Source organism: Bubalus kerabau, chromosome 10 (assembly GCF_029407905.1).
Source record: "Bubalus kerabau isolate K-KA32 ecotype Philippines breed swamp buffalo chromosome 10, PCC_UOA_SB_1v2, whole genome shotgun sequence".
Taxonomy (NCBI): domain Eukaryota; kingdom Metazoa; phylum Chordata; class Mammalia; order Artiodactyla; family Bovidae; genus Bubalus; species Bubalus kerabau.
This window is the reverse complement of record NC_073633.1, coordinates 31,504,851-31,518,445: the sequence shown is the minus strand read 5'-3', so window position 1 is coordinate 31,518,445 and position 13,595 is coordinate 31,504,851. Positions and strand designations below refer to the sequence as shown.

Below are 13,595 nucleotides of genomic sequence, written 5' to 3'. Positions count from 1 at the left end.
GCCCATAAAATAGATGATAAGAATATAAGGTTGGAGAACTTTTACTTAAGAGGGTCACAGTCCACAGCTAGTCCGTATGTTTGCACTGTTTCATCTTTCAATTCATTTTAATCTTTGTGCAATTTGAAAGATAACCATTTTGTGATCTCTTCTGAGAAGGCAAATTACTATACTGACTAATGCTTGCAGGTCAAGCGGCTGCCACTGGTCCCTCAGTGTCTGTAAAAGCCAGAAGACTCATTCTGCTCTCGGTATCCTGGCTTCTCACCTTTCACCTGGGCTGTTGGCTCTGAGTAGACGGGCTATTTCTGTGAGAGGAACCTAGTGATGTCCTGGTTCAATCCTAGTTCTTTCCCAGTGCCCTAGACAGGAGACAACTGACTCAGTCTTCCTTCTCTTCCTCTTCTTTGAACAAGTGAGAGATCTTCAGATATCTGTTCAGACTAAGTGCTTGTCAACATCCTTTTCATACCTCCTCCTGGGAGGAGTCATCCCTTAGGGTTCTGGGGCCAGCAAATGACACAAGAATTCTAAAGCCTAATTTCAAAGAATATCTACCAAAGATCTGCTTCACGTTCTTACAGTTCTAGTAAGGATTAATGTTAATTCAGAAAAGAAACATAAGAACATCCATATTCTTCCCTCTTGGTCCAAATCCACATGAGAACACAGACAGGACTACACTCTGAGATTTTCTGTCCCTTTATTTATGTAATTGTATCAGGAAAGTAGCCACTGATGTCTTCAGGCTTTGCCTCTCTAGCACGAGCAGTCTCCTTGCCCTGAGTAGTGATCTTCATTCCCAGGAGAGAAAGTAGACATTGCCCTGAGTGTCTCCCACTGTGAGTTGCAGGGTAGAGTCAGGACCCAGCCAAGGTTCCAGGCAGCTCACTGCCCCTTCACATCGGAACAGGCCCAGCTACAATGGAACAAAAATGGGAGATGAGGGCTACAAGCCTAGGGCCTCCTTACAAACTTATTTGTCTCCCACACCAGTGACTTTTATTTAGAAACAAGTTAGTTACACATTATTGCAAGAAGGAGAGAAGAAAACAATTTTGATCTTCTGTCTTTCCTTACCCCAAGTTTGCTCTCTGACATCCCTTTTGTCCTCCTTACACACACACACACACACACATACACACTTACCAGCTGCATACTGGGTCTCTCCCACAGTTTAACATCTCTGTCCTTTGAAGCTGTTACCAGAAACTCAGGCAGCACATGGAGGGCCGTGACAGGGCCTGAGTGAATCTTAGAGAGGAAGAGGAAGAGGTGTGGTGAGTTCTAGAAGGACCCTCCTCAGTCAAGGGAGAAGAGAAGTTTGCTGGGTCAGACCTAGAGCCTCCTCCCCAATATCTTGTGACCTTTCCCTCAAACTCACCTTTCTACGTTGCTGCGTCTTTAGCTCTGTGACTGTTGACCAGCTGTAGGTGTCAGTACATATACATGACTCTGTCTCTGAACTTTGAGTTGAAGGCATTTCTGCTTTTTTCTGCCAGATATTATCTGTGATCCATTCTCCTTTATCGGTGCATCTGGCTAGGTTCCACAGCATCCCATCAGAGCTGGCACACAAAAATGAGGACTCTGCCATTTCAAGCGCAGAGTTTGAGCCAGGTCTTAGACTTTGAAGAATATACCATCCTCCCCAAGGCCATCTCTGGATTCCTTGGGCCCTCCTAACACCACTCACCAGATCCAGGTTTGGCCTGAGTTACTGATATGAGGGTATTACTGGGATTCTCTAAATTCAGATCAAATTCCAGGCACTCTTCAAACTCTCCTAATTCCTTTTGCCCCTGTGAAAGGACAGAGCATTTTATTTAGCCTACTTGTATCACTTACTGCTTCCCAGACAAAGTAACTCTTTTCTGCTCTGGGCTGGTCAAGACTTTTCAAAATTGTATCCATGATACAATAAAGTACACAAATCTTAAATGGACATCTTGATAAAATTTTATCCATCCTTGTAATTACTGCCCAAATCAAATCATAGTACATTCTACCCTGGAAATTTGCCTCCATGCCCCTTACCCTATCACCACCCCCAGAGTCAACAATATTCTGACTTCTGTCACTATAAATTAGTTTTGCTTGTTCTTGAACTTCATTTAAGTGAAATTACATAATATCTACTATTTTATGTCTGGCTTCTTTCACCTGGTATAATGTCTATGAGATATGTCTGTATTGTTCCAGACTAATACCCATAGTGACAAGACAAGAGACATGAAGATAATGCAATTAAGAAAATGCCTAGGTTGATCACTCCTCAGCCTTTTGGCTAAGATGAAGTGTAGTATAGGGGCTTCCCAGGTGACACAGTGGTAAAGAATCCACCTGCCAATGCAGGTTTGATCCCTGGGTCAGGAAGATCCTCTGGAGGAGGAAATAGCAACCAGTTCCAGTATTCTTGCCAGAAAAATTCCATGGACAGAGGAGCTTGGTGGGCTACAGTCCATGGAGTCTCAAAGAGTCAGATATGGCTGAGCTACTGAACACCCACCTAGGTTTATGGTTTCCCATGATTCTTTTAAACAATAGAATCCTTTTTTGTATCAGTGAAATCTTACAAGGGAACCCAATATAAAGCACTCTTCAGTAGAGTTCCAGTTGAAGGAAGAGAAGGGGATTTGGAACCAACTGCTTTTCACTTCCTTCCTCTTTTACTCAGTCATGGCCTCAAGACTTTAAAATAGTAGTCCTGAACAAATGGTTGTTTTAACACACACCCAAACAGAACTTACTGAGAAAGGAAGAACTTGAAGTTTCATTGACTGCAGGACAAACACACCATAGTCCTGGTGGGTGGACAACATCATAGGGTCTTCCGAATAACTTTGCCTGGTTTACAAGAAAGGAAGAGGCTAAGCCCAGGAACACCCCTCTATAAGACCCCAGTGTTTGTTTTAGTTAGACCCAACCTCCCAGGGACGGGGGAGCTTGGTGGGCTGCTGTCCGTGGGGTTGCACAGAGTCGGACACTACTGAAGCGACTTAGCAGCAGCAGCAGCAGCAGCAGGGTAACCATTAACCCACTTTTCCTTCTTCTCCAGCCTAAGAAAAAACAGCACTTGGGGTCTTACCAGATTACAGAGGGCTCATCACCGGGCTTCATGTGCAACAACTGCAAATCCGCTTTGGCCAAGATGAGGGAGTGAGCATCAGGGGCCAGGCCTACACTTGTCAGGAAACCTAAGTCCTCCTGAAGAACTCGGTTCAGGCGAAGACTGAAGTTCAAACAAGGCACATGGACAAGAAAGAGTCTACTTTAGTCCACGTCTCTCGGGCTCCTCAGTTCCCCATGAATTCCTCAGGAGTATAGTACAAAACAAACTGTATCCCCTTCCCCACAAATTGCCTTCTTTCTGATTCTCTCATATTAGTATTTATCATACTATCATCCCTCAAACTAGGAATCTCTAATATTTTTGTCCTTTCCTTCCCTCCTGACCTGCAACTGATCGATAAGCACTGCAGAGTCAACGTTCAACATATGCCTAAATCTTTCTCTCCGTCTCATCCCTGTTGCCCAGATTAGGGCCCATGTTTTGTCTTCCTGGGACTATAGCATCATCTGTAAACATGGTTGCCCTACCTTTAGTATCTCCCTACTACTATCCATCCTCCACATGGCCACTAGAGTTCTCTTTCTAAAATTCAGATAATTATTCTGCTCAAAATTCTTAGCACTGTGCCCTCTACAGCATGGCCCTAGTGTATTATTTCAACGCAATACCCCACCACCACTCGCACCAAGAACCCAAAGACTTAGCTATACTCAGAATACACCATGCATTCTCACACCCCTGTGCCTTTTATTAATGCTACCTCCTCTTCCTAAAACACCATTCCCTGCCCTTACTTTAAGCCCAGTCTCAAACAGCCACTCTTGTAAACAGTAAATTTCTTAAACTCTGCAGCCCCAGGAAGTTTATATAATTTATTATAGCAGTGATCACTCCACATATTGTTGGCAGTTTACTTATATTCATATTCCTCTACTGTGAGCTCCCTTAAATAAAAATTAATTTCAATCTGGTTCATGCTGCCTGGCCCAGAACTTAGCATACAGTAAAAGCTTGATAATTATTATTTTAATTGACATAATGAGGAGCAGAAAACAATTTCCCAGGGACCTTTTCCCTGCTTACTAACTAATATCCTGTTGACCGAGTTCAGAAAGAGAGGGGAAAGATTTAAGCAAAATCCCAAGTTTAACCATATCCATTAACCCAGCCACCTCATTTCACCTGACATTTCTGGGTGTTGAACCCTTCTGCAGTTCCACTTGCCACTCGCTGACTTTTTCATTAGCACTGACAACAATCAAGGTGTGTGCTGAGTACCAGAGCAGAGCACTGATGCAGCCCGGAGCCTAGTGAACACAGTTCAGCTCAGTCGCTCAGTCGTGTCTGACTCCTTGCAACCCCATGAACCGCAGCACGCCAGGCTCCCTGTCCATCACCAACTCCCGGAGTCCACCCAAACCCATGTCCATCGAGTCGGTGATGCCATCTAACCATCTCATCCTCTGTCGTCCCCTTCTCCTCCTGCCCTCAATCTTTCCCAGCATCAGGGTTTTTCCAATGAGTCAGCTCTTCGCATCAGGTGGCCAAAGTATTGGAGTTTCAGCTTCAACATCAGTCCTTCCAATGAACACCCTTCTGAGAAACCAGGATTAACCTGTCCACACCCACCACCCCCAGGCTTCTACACAACCTATGACCCTAGCACATGCCACCAGATACACAACCAGGGAAGAATTCACATAAAACTGAAGTTTACTCCACTCACCTGTACTGTGACCACAGCCTTAGCTTCCTGCCACAAGGTCAGTTCCCCAGCTTGATTCCCAGACACTGCTGCAGAACCGTCTGGGGCCCAGGCCACAGCAGTGACGGCTGCAGGACTCCTAGGTCTATATGTGTCATCTGGAGAAGAAAGGAAGTGATTCATTAGCAGCTGGACCACTGCTGGGGTACAAGAGGAAAGAGAAGGCTACCCTTGAATTTCTTGGTCCCACTTACACACACCACCCCCCTTTCACACCTTGCCTCTCTCCACACCTTACTCACCTGCCTCTTCGGGCACCTGCCAGAGCCGTAGGGAGCCATCCTCTGAGGTGGTCAGCAGGAGGCCTGAGGTCTCTGAAACAGCAGCTGCACTGACTGGGCCACTGTGACCCAGCAGAGTGTGTGTTTGAAACACCTGGAAGGAAAAGATGGAGATAGAAGAGTGAAGAGTTGACACAACAGGAGGCTGTCCCACTACCCCCTCCCACAGCCCCCAGCCCGGTCCTTTCAGGGAACTCACCAAGAGTGGATGCCACAACCGCGTGGCCCCATCCAATCCAACAGTGACCACCAGAAGCTCTGACCCCGACTGACCAGCTGGTAAGATGCAGAGGCTGAGTCAGAAGAAGGGGAGGAGGGAAGAGGCAGCAGGGACTGGAAAGTGGCTGATATCCCGGTACCTGCACGGGGCTCCAGAGCAGCCACACAGTGGCTGATAGGTCCTGAGTGAGCGGGGATGCTGGTCATCTCCACACCCTGATGGTCCCACACTTTCAAGGTCCCATCTCGGCCCACGGATACCACGTGCTCCTCCTGCCCCAGGAAACAGGATCAGAGAAGAGTCACACTGAGCAGTACGTGGGAATTACAGTTCCCATCACAGAGGTGTGGGCTGAGCATTAAGAGCCTAGAAGCTGTTGTCAAAGAAAGAGGACAACCCGGCAGTGGGGCCAGGGGGCTCAGGGCTGCCATCCCGGTGCAAGGCCATGACACTAGGGTACTGTGTCTTCATGCTCTCCCTCCCCTCACACCGAGCCTCAGCCTCAACACCTAACCCTGCTCTCATTTAGGCCCAAGCATCTCACTCTTGGTACTTCTTCTGACCTTAGGATTAGATACCCCATGCATCCAGCCTCCCAAAGTCCCCTTAACCTTCTCAGGGACCCCCAGTGAGCTCTCCACCGCCTTCTCACCATGGCCACCACGGCGCTCACAGCATGCTGATGACCCAGGAAGTGACCAAGCTGCTGTCTCAACTCTGGGTCCCACAGGGCCACAGAACCATCGCTGGAGCAGGAGACCTGCAGAGCCAGAGGGTGGAGGAGTAGACTCAACCAGCATCCCTCCAGCATCTCTCTGTGCTTATAATGTAGGATGCAGGGCAGTAAGCCTTGTGATTAAGAGCAATGGTCATCCTGTGTTCTAATCCTAGCTCCACCATTCATTACTTGGTGACCAGTTCATCTCTCTGGGCCTCAGATTTCTCATCTATTCAACCAGGATAAGGACAGGGTACCTACTGATATGGGGCTGAAGCATCTATATATAGGTGCTATATATATATATATATATTTAGGATTTAATGCACTGCCTGGTACATAGTGAGCACTGAATAAATAGTACCTACTGTCCTTGTTATTAACATAATGTTAGTCAACAACTCTGTCTCACCCTGACAAAGGTGAGAAGTCTGCAATGCCCAGGACAGATCTATGCCTAGAAGGCAGGGACAGAACAGACTATGACAAGTCTATTCAATTGTTACTCATTTCTTTTTGAGAACAACAGTGATTCTGTGTTGGGAAACTAGGCTTTACCAACCCTGAGTGCATAAATTGAGACTGATTTTTCACTTAAGACCAAAGAAATCATAGCAATACACATCTCCTGCAGGAACAGGGCATCCTAAACCCTTAGAGAGACAGCTCTGTGTTCCTGTTAAGAGCATGGACTTTCTCATCATAAAGTTTACTGACTCAGCTTCTTCATTTACATGACCTTGGAAATGGTCTTTAATCTATCTGAGCTCAATATCCTTGTCTATGAAATAGAAAGAATAGCAGTAACTTCTTTACAGGGTGTTGTAAAGACTATATGAGGCAACACATGCTAAGGACTCAGTCCAATGTCTGACACATACTAAGTGCTCAAAAAGTGCTCTATTATATTGGGTGTAAGAAAACTATATTAATACTATATTATTATAAATGAGTGTTAGGAATAGGATGAGGTAGAAAGTGTTGACTCCCTCTCCCAGGAACCCTGCTGAGCCCTACACCATCCCAACCCCTTCACTCACCAGGAGGCTGTCTTTGGTCCAGGCACAGCCAGTGACCCAGTCTCGGTGACAGGCAGAGAAGGAGCAAATCAAAACAGGGGCTTTGGGTGTTCTCACATCCCAGCAGAGCAGACTCTGGATACAGGTACCAAGAGAGGAAGTCGTCAGGATAGTAGGACAGAGGTAGGAATAGCAGGGCCATCTCAGGTAAGAAGTTTCAAGGAAAGAAGGAGTAACAAAGGAGGGTGGGTGGGCAGATCCAGTACAGGAGGTTTAGGAAAGCAAAAAGCCAGAGGAAGCAGTAGGAAGTGAGCTGCTAGGGAATCCAGGGGCTGTGGGCCCCCAAGGGGCTGGAGGTCCATGGGGAGGAGGGCCCAGAGGTGCATCCTCCTGAGACTCACCCGATCCCTGCCCCCAGTGGCCAGCCTGCATCCATCAGTGCTGAAGCTGCAGCAGCTTACAGGGCCCTCGTGTCCCCGGAGCTCAGTGCTACGAGGAAAGTCTTCTGTCTTTTGTGGCAGCATCAGCAGCTGCCTTGGCCACAGTCGCACTGTGAAGTCCTCTGCATTGGAAATGGGGAGAGAGGAAGATTTCTTGAAAACAGGAAGTAAGACAGGCCTGGAAAGCCAAAGACAAAGGCAATCCTGGGGGCTGAGGGTGATGTCTGAAGGCACAGCTCCAAGGGAGGGACTCCGTGAGTCACACTGAGACCTGGGACACAGGTCTGTCCCATGGGAGGTCACAAGAAGGCATGCCAGGACACCCAGCCCCAGCCCTGCAGTTCTCTCTAACTACACCTCCACACTCTCCTCTGCTAAAGTGCCCAGTGTCACTCTGACCAAGCCTCCTACCTAGAAAGGACTAAGGCCATCCTGCATTTTCACCTCAACATCTCCCTCTCTCCTAAGGGAAACCCTTCACACAGCAAAATCCCCACTGGGCAGAAACTCACAGGTTTACAGGGTTTACAAAGGCATCCAAGAATCAGGGTCAGGGAACAAGAAGAAAACAGCCTAGACTGATTATGCAAGATAAATGCATTTAAAAACACTCTGAATACAGTCAAATATGGTTGAAATGCTATGTTTTACGTTATGTGATTTTGACCATATTAAAAATAAAGTTTAAAAAATAAGTAAATAAAAGCACTTTGAAAGTTGGAAAAATAAGTTATACAGGTGTATTTTCACACACATATACATATGTATTGAAGAAATGTGTTCATATATTTAAAAGGAACAGTGACTCACAACCCTGCCCACCGTACCTGAGGCAACGGCCAAGAGTTCCTGGGAGGTGGCCAGTCCCAGCACAGGCTTCCGGTGTCTGGACAAGAGCCAGAGGGACTGAAGGGCGCCCCCCTGGAGCAGCCAGCCCTGCAGGGCCCCGTCTTCTGCACCACTCACCAACACCTTAGGGCTGAGCCAGGTCAGAGCGGACACTGCCACATTGAGCGCTTGACCCTGAGCCCCCTGGGAAGCTAGAGAGTAACAGACAAGAGAATAAGCCGCTTGCACAGGGGGCCAGAGTTGGGCAGGAACAGAGGTGGTGGTTTCCTTCCAGGCTCAAAGACTCCAGCCCTCCTCCCTTCGGTACCTGAAGAAATTCTGTAGATCCGAATGCCATCTGCTCGGTACCCAACAGCCACCTGATCACCATCTGGGCTGAGAGCCACGGAGAGGGCAGGAGAGAGGTGGGGGGAACCAAGGCACCCACGGGGCCGACCCAGAGACCCAGACCACACCTGAACCTGTGGGCCGAGAAAGGGCCTTAAAGATAACCCACCCTCTTCTCCGCCCCTATTAAAGTCCTCCCTCCAGAAATTCGTCTGGAGAGCTTCTGTGCTCACACCCACAGCCCTCTCCCTGTAGCTCTCCAGCCAAGCCCCTCTAGACTCCTCGACAAAGGTCCCACCCTCACACAAATATTTCCACGCCTTTGCTGCCCCCTCCTCATAGCCCACCACCAGCTCTCGGTAACCTGACCTTGCCGTCCTCTCCGGCCGTCAGTAACTGGCACCCAGATCGCAGGAAAAGGGCAGCAGCAACGAAGCCTTGGTGGGCAGGGAAGGCAGCCAGCCGTGCCCCCTCCTGCCAGGCCCACAGCTCTACCATCCTGTCCAGCCGGCCCACAGCCACAACCCGCCCAGGCACACCAAAGGCCAAGGTACGGACAGAGGCTCCCGGGGCCCCCAGTTCCTACACAAAGAGATAGAAACTGGAATGGCAGGGCCTGCTCTCAACCCAAACCCAGAGTGAGCCAGGATGCAAGTGTCTGCCATTCCCCACCTTCCACTCCACTCTCCCGTGCTTCCCGCCACAGGGCCACCTAGCTCCTCTCACCTTGGTGACTCTGAGCCCATCCACGTGGAAAAAGCTGAAACTGCCAGCCCAGCTGCCAACAGCTACCACCTGTCCTTCTGGGTGGAAAGCAACGCAATTCAGGGGCTTGGGACAGGTGTGCTGGGAGGCCAGCTGCCCTCGGACTACGTCCCACAGCTGGAGGAGAGAGAAGGGAAAGAGAACACGGGAAGCTGAATAGACCCCTGAGCTGCTGGGTCCCAGAGCTCCAGGGGCCACCTCATCCACTCCCCAGCCCTCAGCAGGCCAAGCAGTCAGAGCCTCTGCCCCACTGAGAGAGCCACTTCATGGGGCTGATGCCACGTTTAGGGTCCTTTTCACCACCACAGGCCCCTGGCTCTTACCTTCAAGCCTCCACCCAGGCACACGGTGGCCAGCAGCCGGCGGTCTGGGCTCAGGCAGCAGCCAGTAATCTGGTACTGGTGAGCTTGGATCTGGAGCACCCTACCCCAGGGAGATAAGGTCAGGGTCCTCTGGCCACTGCCTCCCTCCTCATTCCCTGCCCCGTGGGCTTCCAACAAACAGGGAGGGCCCTCACGCCAAGCACAGGGACCGCTTACCGACAACCGTGCTGCAGGTCCCAGAGCTCCAGGAGCCCATCAAAGGCAGTTAGAAAGAGGGCGTTGTCCGAGAGGAATGAACAAGAGGAAACCCCATCACCGCCACTCACCATCGACCTCTCCTCCTGTGACAGCGAGTGGAGAAGTCACTCAGGGCACTCCCTTCACCACCCCACGTCCAGCTCCCCCAAGCCCCAACCAGGAATGAGGCGATGGCTAGAAAAGCTGAAGCCCTTGGCTCTCTACAGTCCCTGCTGAGTCTCAAATTATGGCCCTCTGGCCCCACACAGGGACACCTGTGAAAAGTGCAAAGCTCTGGGCCCCACTCCAGACCCAGGCCAAGCTCGAACAGGTTCAAGTGGGACCTCATGATCCAAGTGAGGTCACATCGTCTCCCCCATTTCAAACCCCATAAGCATCTCCAAGTCACAGAAGATTCTGATTGGTCTGAGTTGGGAATGACGTTATACACATACATATATATGGGGGAGATGGGTTGACATGGGTGGAAGAGGAGAGAGTGACTGTGGCTGGAGGGCCCACCTCTCCAGCCTCATCTACTCGGCCCCTCCCTTACCTACACTCCACTGCAATCACTGCCAGCAGTTTAAGGAAACGTTCCCCCCGATGTTTGTGCCCAGGCTCCACACTCAACCTGGAACACCTGCCCTTCTCATCCTGTGTCCTCTAGTACCTGCACAGTTCACTTAGCTCTTATCTATGTCACATGGCCACATTCTGGTTCCCTTTTTAACCCTCTGTGCTTTAAATTTCAACAAAACTGACCACTTGGTGGGCAAAGACAGTGTCCTAAGTCCTGTGTTTCTTGCAGTGCTTAGTACACTGCCTTCAAAGGAAAGTACAGAGCAAGCATTTGCTGTAGGATTCATTTTTTGACCAAGCCCTTGGGATCTGATGTGAAAGTAAAGTTGCTGAATCAAACAGGGTGATAACAGGTAGGCTTGGCTTGTCTTGGGCTTCGGGGCAGGCTGGGAGGCTTTTCTGAAGGTAAACTCTGCCCCGTCTTGAGTGTCATACCTGCCAGGTTCTCAGGTCCAAAAGGTAAACTGTCCCATTGGCAGTGCCTACGGCTGCTCTTTGCCCGTTAGGGGAGAAGGCCACGGCTGTGGGGGAGGAGGAAACTGCCAGGGATAGGCTGGAGCTACAGAAAAAATAGCAAGAAAAGGTGGAAATGAGGGACCAGGGGAAGGATGTGCATTTCTGTGCCTGAAGTCCCATCTCACTGGTGACTCCAGTCTGTTCTTTATTCTCTAGTTTCAGAGAGGGCTGCAGCTCGCTCTCTGGCAGGGCTTGTCAGCATCTGGGGTCAAGGGTTTTACCTTTGCTGGTGCTTCAGGGTCTGAGGTTTATTAAGCCAACGCAGCACACACTGGAGGTGCTGTCGCTGGGAGAGTCGGGGGGCCTGGCGGCAAAGAGGCGAGTCCAGAGGCTGGTTGGCTACCTGCTGGTGCAGGAGCAGTGGGTACCGGCTGAGGATGGGAGCCTGCTGCCTCAGGAAGGTGTGAAATGCAGCAACATCAGCCTCAGGAAGCTTCTGTCCCTCACCAGGGACTGAGGAAGCTAGAGAAGAGATGCAGAGTCAGCCTTGACCCCCATGAACCCCAGGACCAAGCCAATCATAATGTGTCCAAAATGCTAAGTCTTAAAGTGTGGCCCTCGGTTCCAGATCAGGCACATCTGTTAAAACTACAAAGCCGGGCTTCCCTGGTGGCTCAGTAGTAAAGAATCCACCCGCCAATGCGGGAGACAGGGGTTCGATCCTTGATCTGGGAAGATCCCACATGCCGCAAAGCAATTAAGCCCGTGGGCCGTAACTATTGAGCCTGTGCTTTAGAGCCTGGGAGCCACAACTACTGAAGTATATGTGCCCTAGAGCCTGTGCTCCCCAACAAGAGAAGCCACCGCAGTGAGAAGCCCGTGCACAGCAACTAGAGAGTAGCCCCCATTCACTGCAACTAGAGAAAAGCCCACACAGCAATGAAGACCCAGCACGGTCAAAAATAAATAAGTAAATAAAATTATTTTTTAAAAAAGCGTAAAGCTTTGGGTCCCACTCTAGACCTAGGAAACCAAATCTGAGGACCCAGGTATCAGCAGTTTGAACAAGTTTCCCAAGTAATTTTATGCCCACTAAGATTTAAGACAGCTGAGTAAAAGGTCTCCTAAGAATCACTTGCTCACACTCATGGCATTTTTCACCTTGGAATAGAAATCAACTGCTCCTTCCATTACACCTCCCTCTGAGCAGGACCCCACGAACACACCCAGGACCCCACAGCTTGGAGAAGACTCCAGCCCATAACTCATCTCACCGTAGAGGGCATGGGCCTCCAGGAGCTGAGAGATCAGACCCAGTTCCAGGTGTGCAGCCACCACATGGAGACTGGTGAGGAACTTGGCAAGAAGGCCGCGGTTCCCGCTCTGGAGCTGGAAAGTCAGACTGAATTCATTAGGGATGTGACAAGGCTGGTGAGGAGGGACAGTCTAGTCTTGGACCCTGCCTGTGCAGCTGACACTTAGACTTAGGAGCTGGGACAGAGGACCTGAAGGAGGAGGGCTGGAAAACTGAAAGAAGAGAGGTACAGAGAGTGTGGAAGGCGGGTAATGATTGTGGGGATGATGGTGGTGGCTGGGGGAAGAGGGGGCTCAGAACGGCCAAAGCAGTTTCTTGGGAGAAGGTGCCAATGGGCTCTGGGGACTAACCAGGTGGTAAGGCAGGTCTGCCAGGGCTTCTGGAGGGCACCTTCGGAAGGTACCTGAGGCATCAGGGTCACACGTCTTCCAGAGCTGAGCTGCAGGTGTGGGCCACAGGAAGAGACACTGAGATGAGCTCGGCCCTGAAGCATCTCCAAAGATCACACTCCTCAGGCTACAGCGAGAGCCATCCCCTCACTGGGGTGGCAGGTGAGGAGGCCAGCCAATGGGGAGCGCCAGGCCCCACGCTCAGTGCCCCGGGGGTTAACCGGGCTGCAGTCACCTGCAGTGAGGAGGTGCGCTGTCTTCTCCAGCTCCGGCCTCTTCCCGTAACGACACCTGGCAGCCGTTCTCAGGGGCCCATCCTGGAGACAGAGCCGGGCGCCGGGGCGTTCCAGGGTTCCCTCCCCTAGCAAACTGACCCCGTGTGAGGGAGAGAAGGCAAGAGAAGAGGGAGAAGGGCTGTCAGTGAGCAGTCTGGCACAGAGGTGGGCTCCCAGTCCCACCTCAAACAGTGGTAACTTGAGTGACAGCCATGCAGGGTCTGGAGACAAGTGTGAGGGGCTATACCAAGAGAGGAAGAGGATGAAGAGAGAGGGTCACATGGGGCCCTGCCTCAAAGACAGGGAGGCACAGGTCAGTGGGAGCTCAGTGAGGGCACTTGTACCTGCGCAGACTCTGGACGAGGTAGGCAAATGGGCCCATGGGGTAGGGGTCCCCACTGTTACCAGCAGCCACTGCTTCTTCCCAGCTCTTGCTCCCCCTGGGAAGAATCCGCCATGCACTCAACACTCCATGCAACTGGTCCACGGTCAGACCTGAAAACGCAAGGTCACTGAGGCCCTAAACCAGGCAGCATACCCATCCCCACCTAATCCCTAATC

The 13,595-nt window shown here is 50.5% G+C and overlaps 1 protein-coding gene across 7 annotated transcripts in view; it reads right to left on the bottom strand.

Moving 5' to 3' along the window:
• Positions 1–688: 688 nt before the first annotated feature.
• TEP1 (telomerase associated protein 1) overlaps positions 689–13,595 on the bottom strand; it is a 40,062-nt gene continuing 27,155 nt past the window's right edge. For 4 of the 7 annotated variants that reach the window (XM_055537209.1, XM_055537204.1, XM_055537207.1 and 1 more), the window contains 26 exons: positions 13,379–13,529; positions 13,001–13,128; positions 12,721–12,815; positions 12,330–12,444; positions 11,337–11,577; positions 11,035–11,158; positions 9,997–10,121; positions 9,781–9,880; positions 9,419–9,574; positions 9,062–9,274; positions 8,673–8,826; positions 8,344–8,556; positions 7,478–7,638; positions 7,098–7,211; positions 5,992–6,099; positions 5,479–5,611; positions 5,319–5,395; positions 5,081–5,213; positions 4,800–4,936; positions 4,256–4,380; positions 3,089–3,232; positions 2,751–2,847; positions 1,697–1,802; positions 1,385–1,590; positions 1,150–1,254; positions 689–919 (listed from right to left, as the gene is read on the bottom strand). In XM_055537209.1, coding sequence (XP_055393184.1) covers positions 797–919; positions 1,150–1,254; positions 1,385–1,590; positions 1,697–1,802; positions 2,751–2,847; positions 3,089–3,232; positions 4,256–4,380; positions 4,800–4,936; positions 5,081–5,213; positions 5,319–5,395; positions 5,479–5,611; positions 5,992–6,099; positions 7,098–7,211; positions 7,478–7,638; positions 8,344–8,556; positions 8,673–8,826; positions 9,062–9,274; positions 9,419–9,574; positions 9,781–9,880; positions 9,997–10,121; positions 11,035–11,158; positions 11,337–11,577; positions 12,330–12,444; positions 12,721–12,815; positions 13,001–13,128; positions 13,379–13,529 — 3,584 coding nt within the window. In that variant the 3' untranslated portion in view covers positions 689–796. Of the gene's footprint in view, positions 920–1,149; positions 1,255–1,384; positions 1,591–1,696; positions 1,803–2,750; positions 2,848–3,088; positions 3,233–4,255; positions 4,381–4,799; positions 4,937–5,080; positions 5,214–5,318; positions 5,396–5,478; positions 5,612–5,991; positions 6,100–7,097; positions 7,212–7,477; positions 7,639–8,343; positions 8,557–8,672; positions 8,827–9,061; positions 9,275–9,418; positions 9,575–9,780; positions 9,881–9,996; positions 10,122–11,034; positions 11,159–11,336; positions 11,578–12,329; positions 12,445–12,720; positions 12,816–13,000; positions 13,129–13,378; positions 13,530–13,595 lie in introns of those variants that run through there. The other 3 variants (XM_055537205.1, XM_055537206.1, XR_008699015.1) reach the window with 3 other exon arrangements.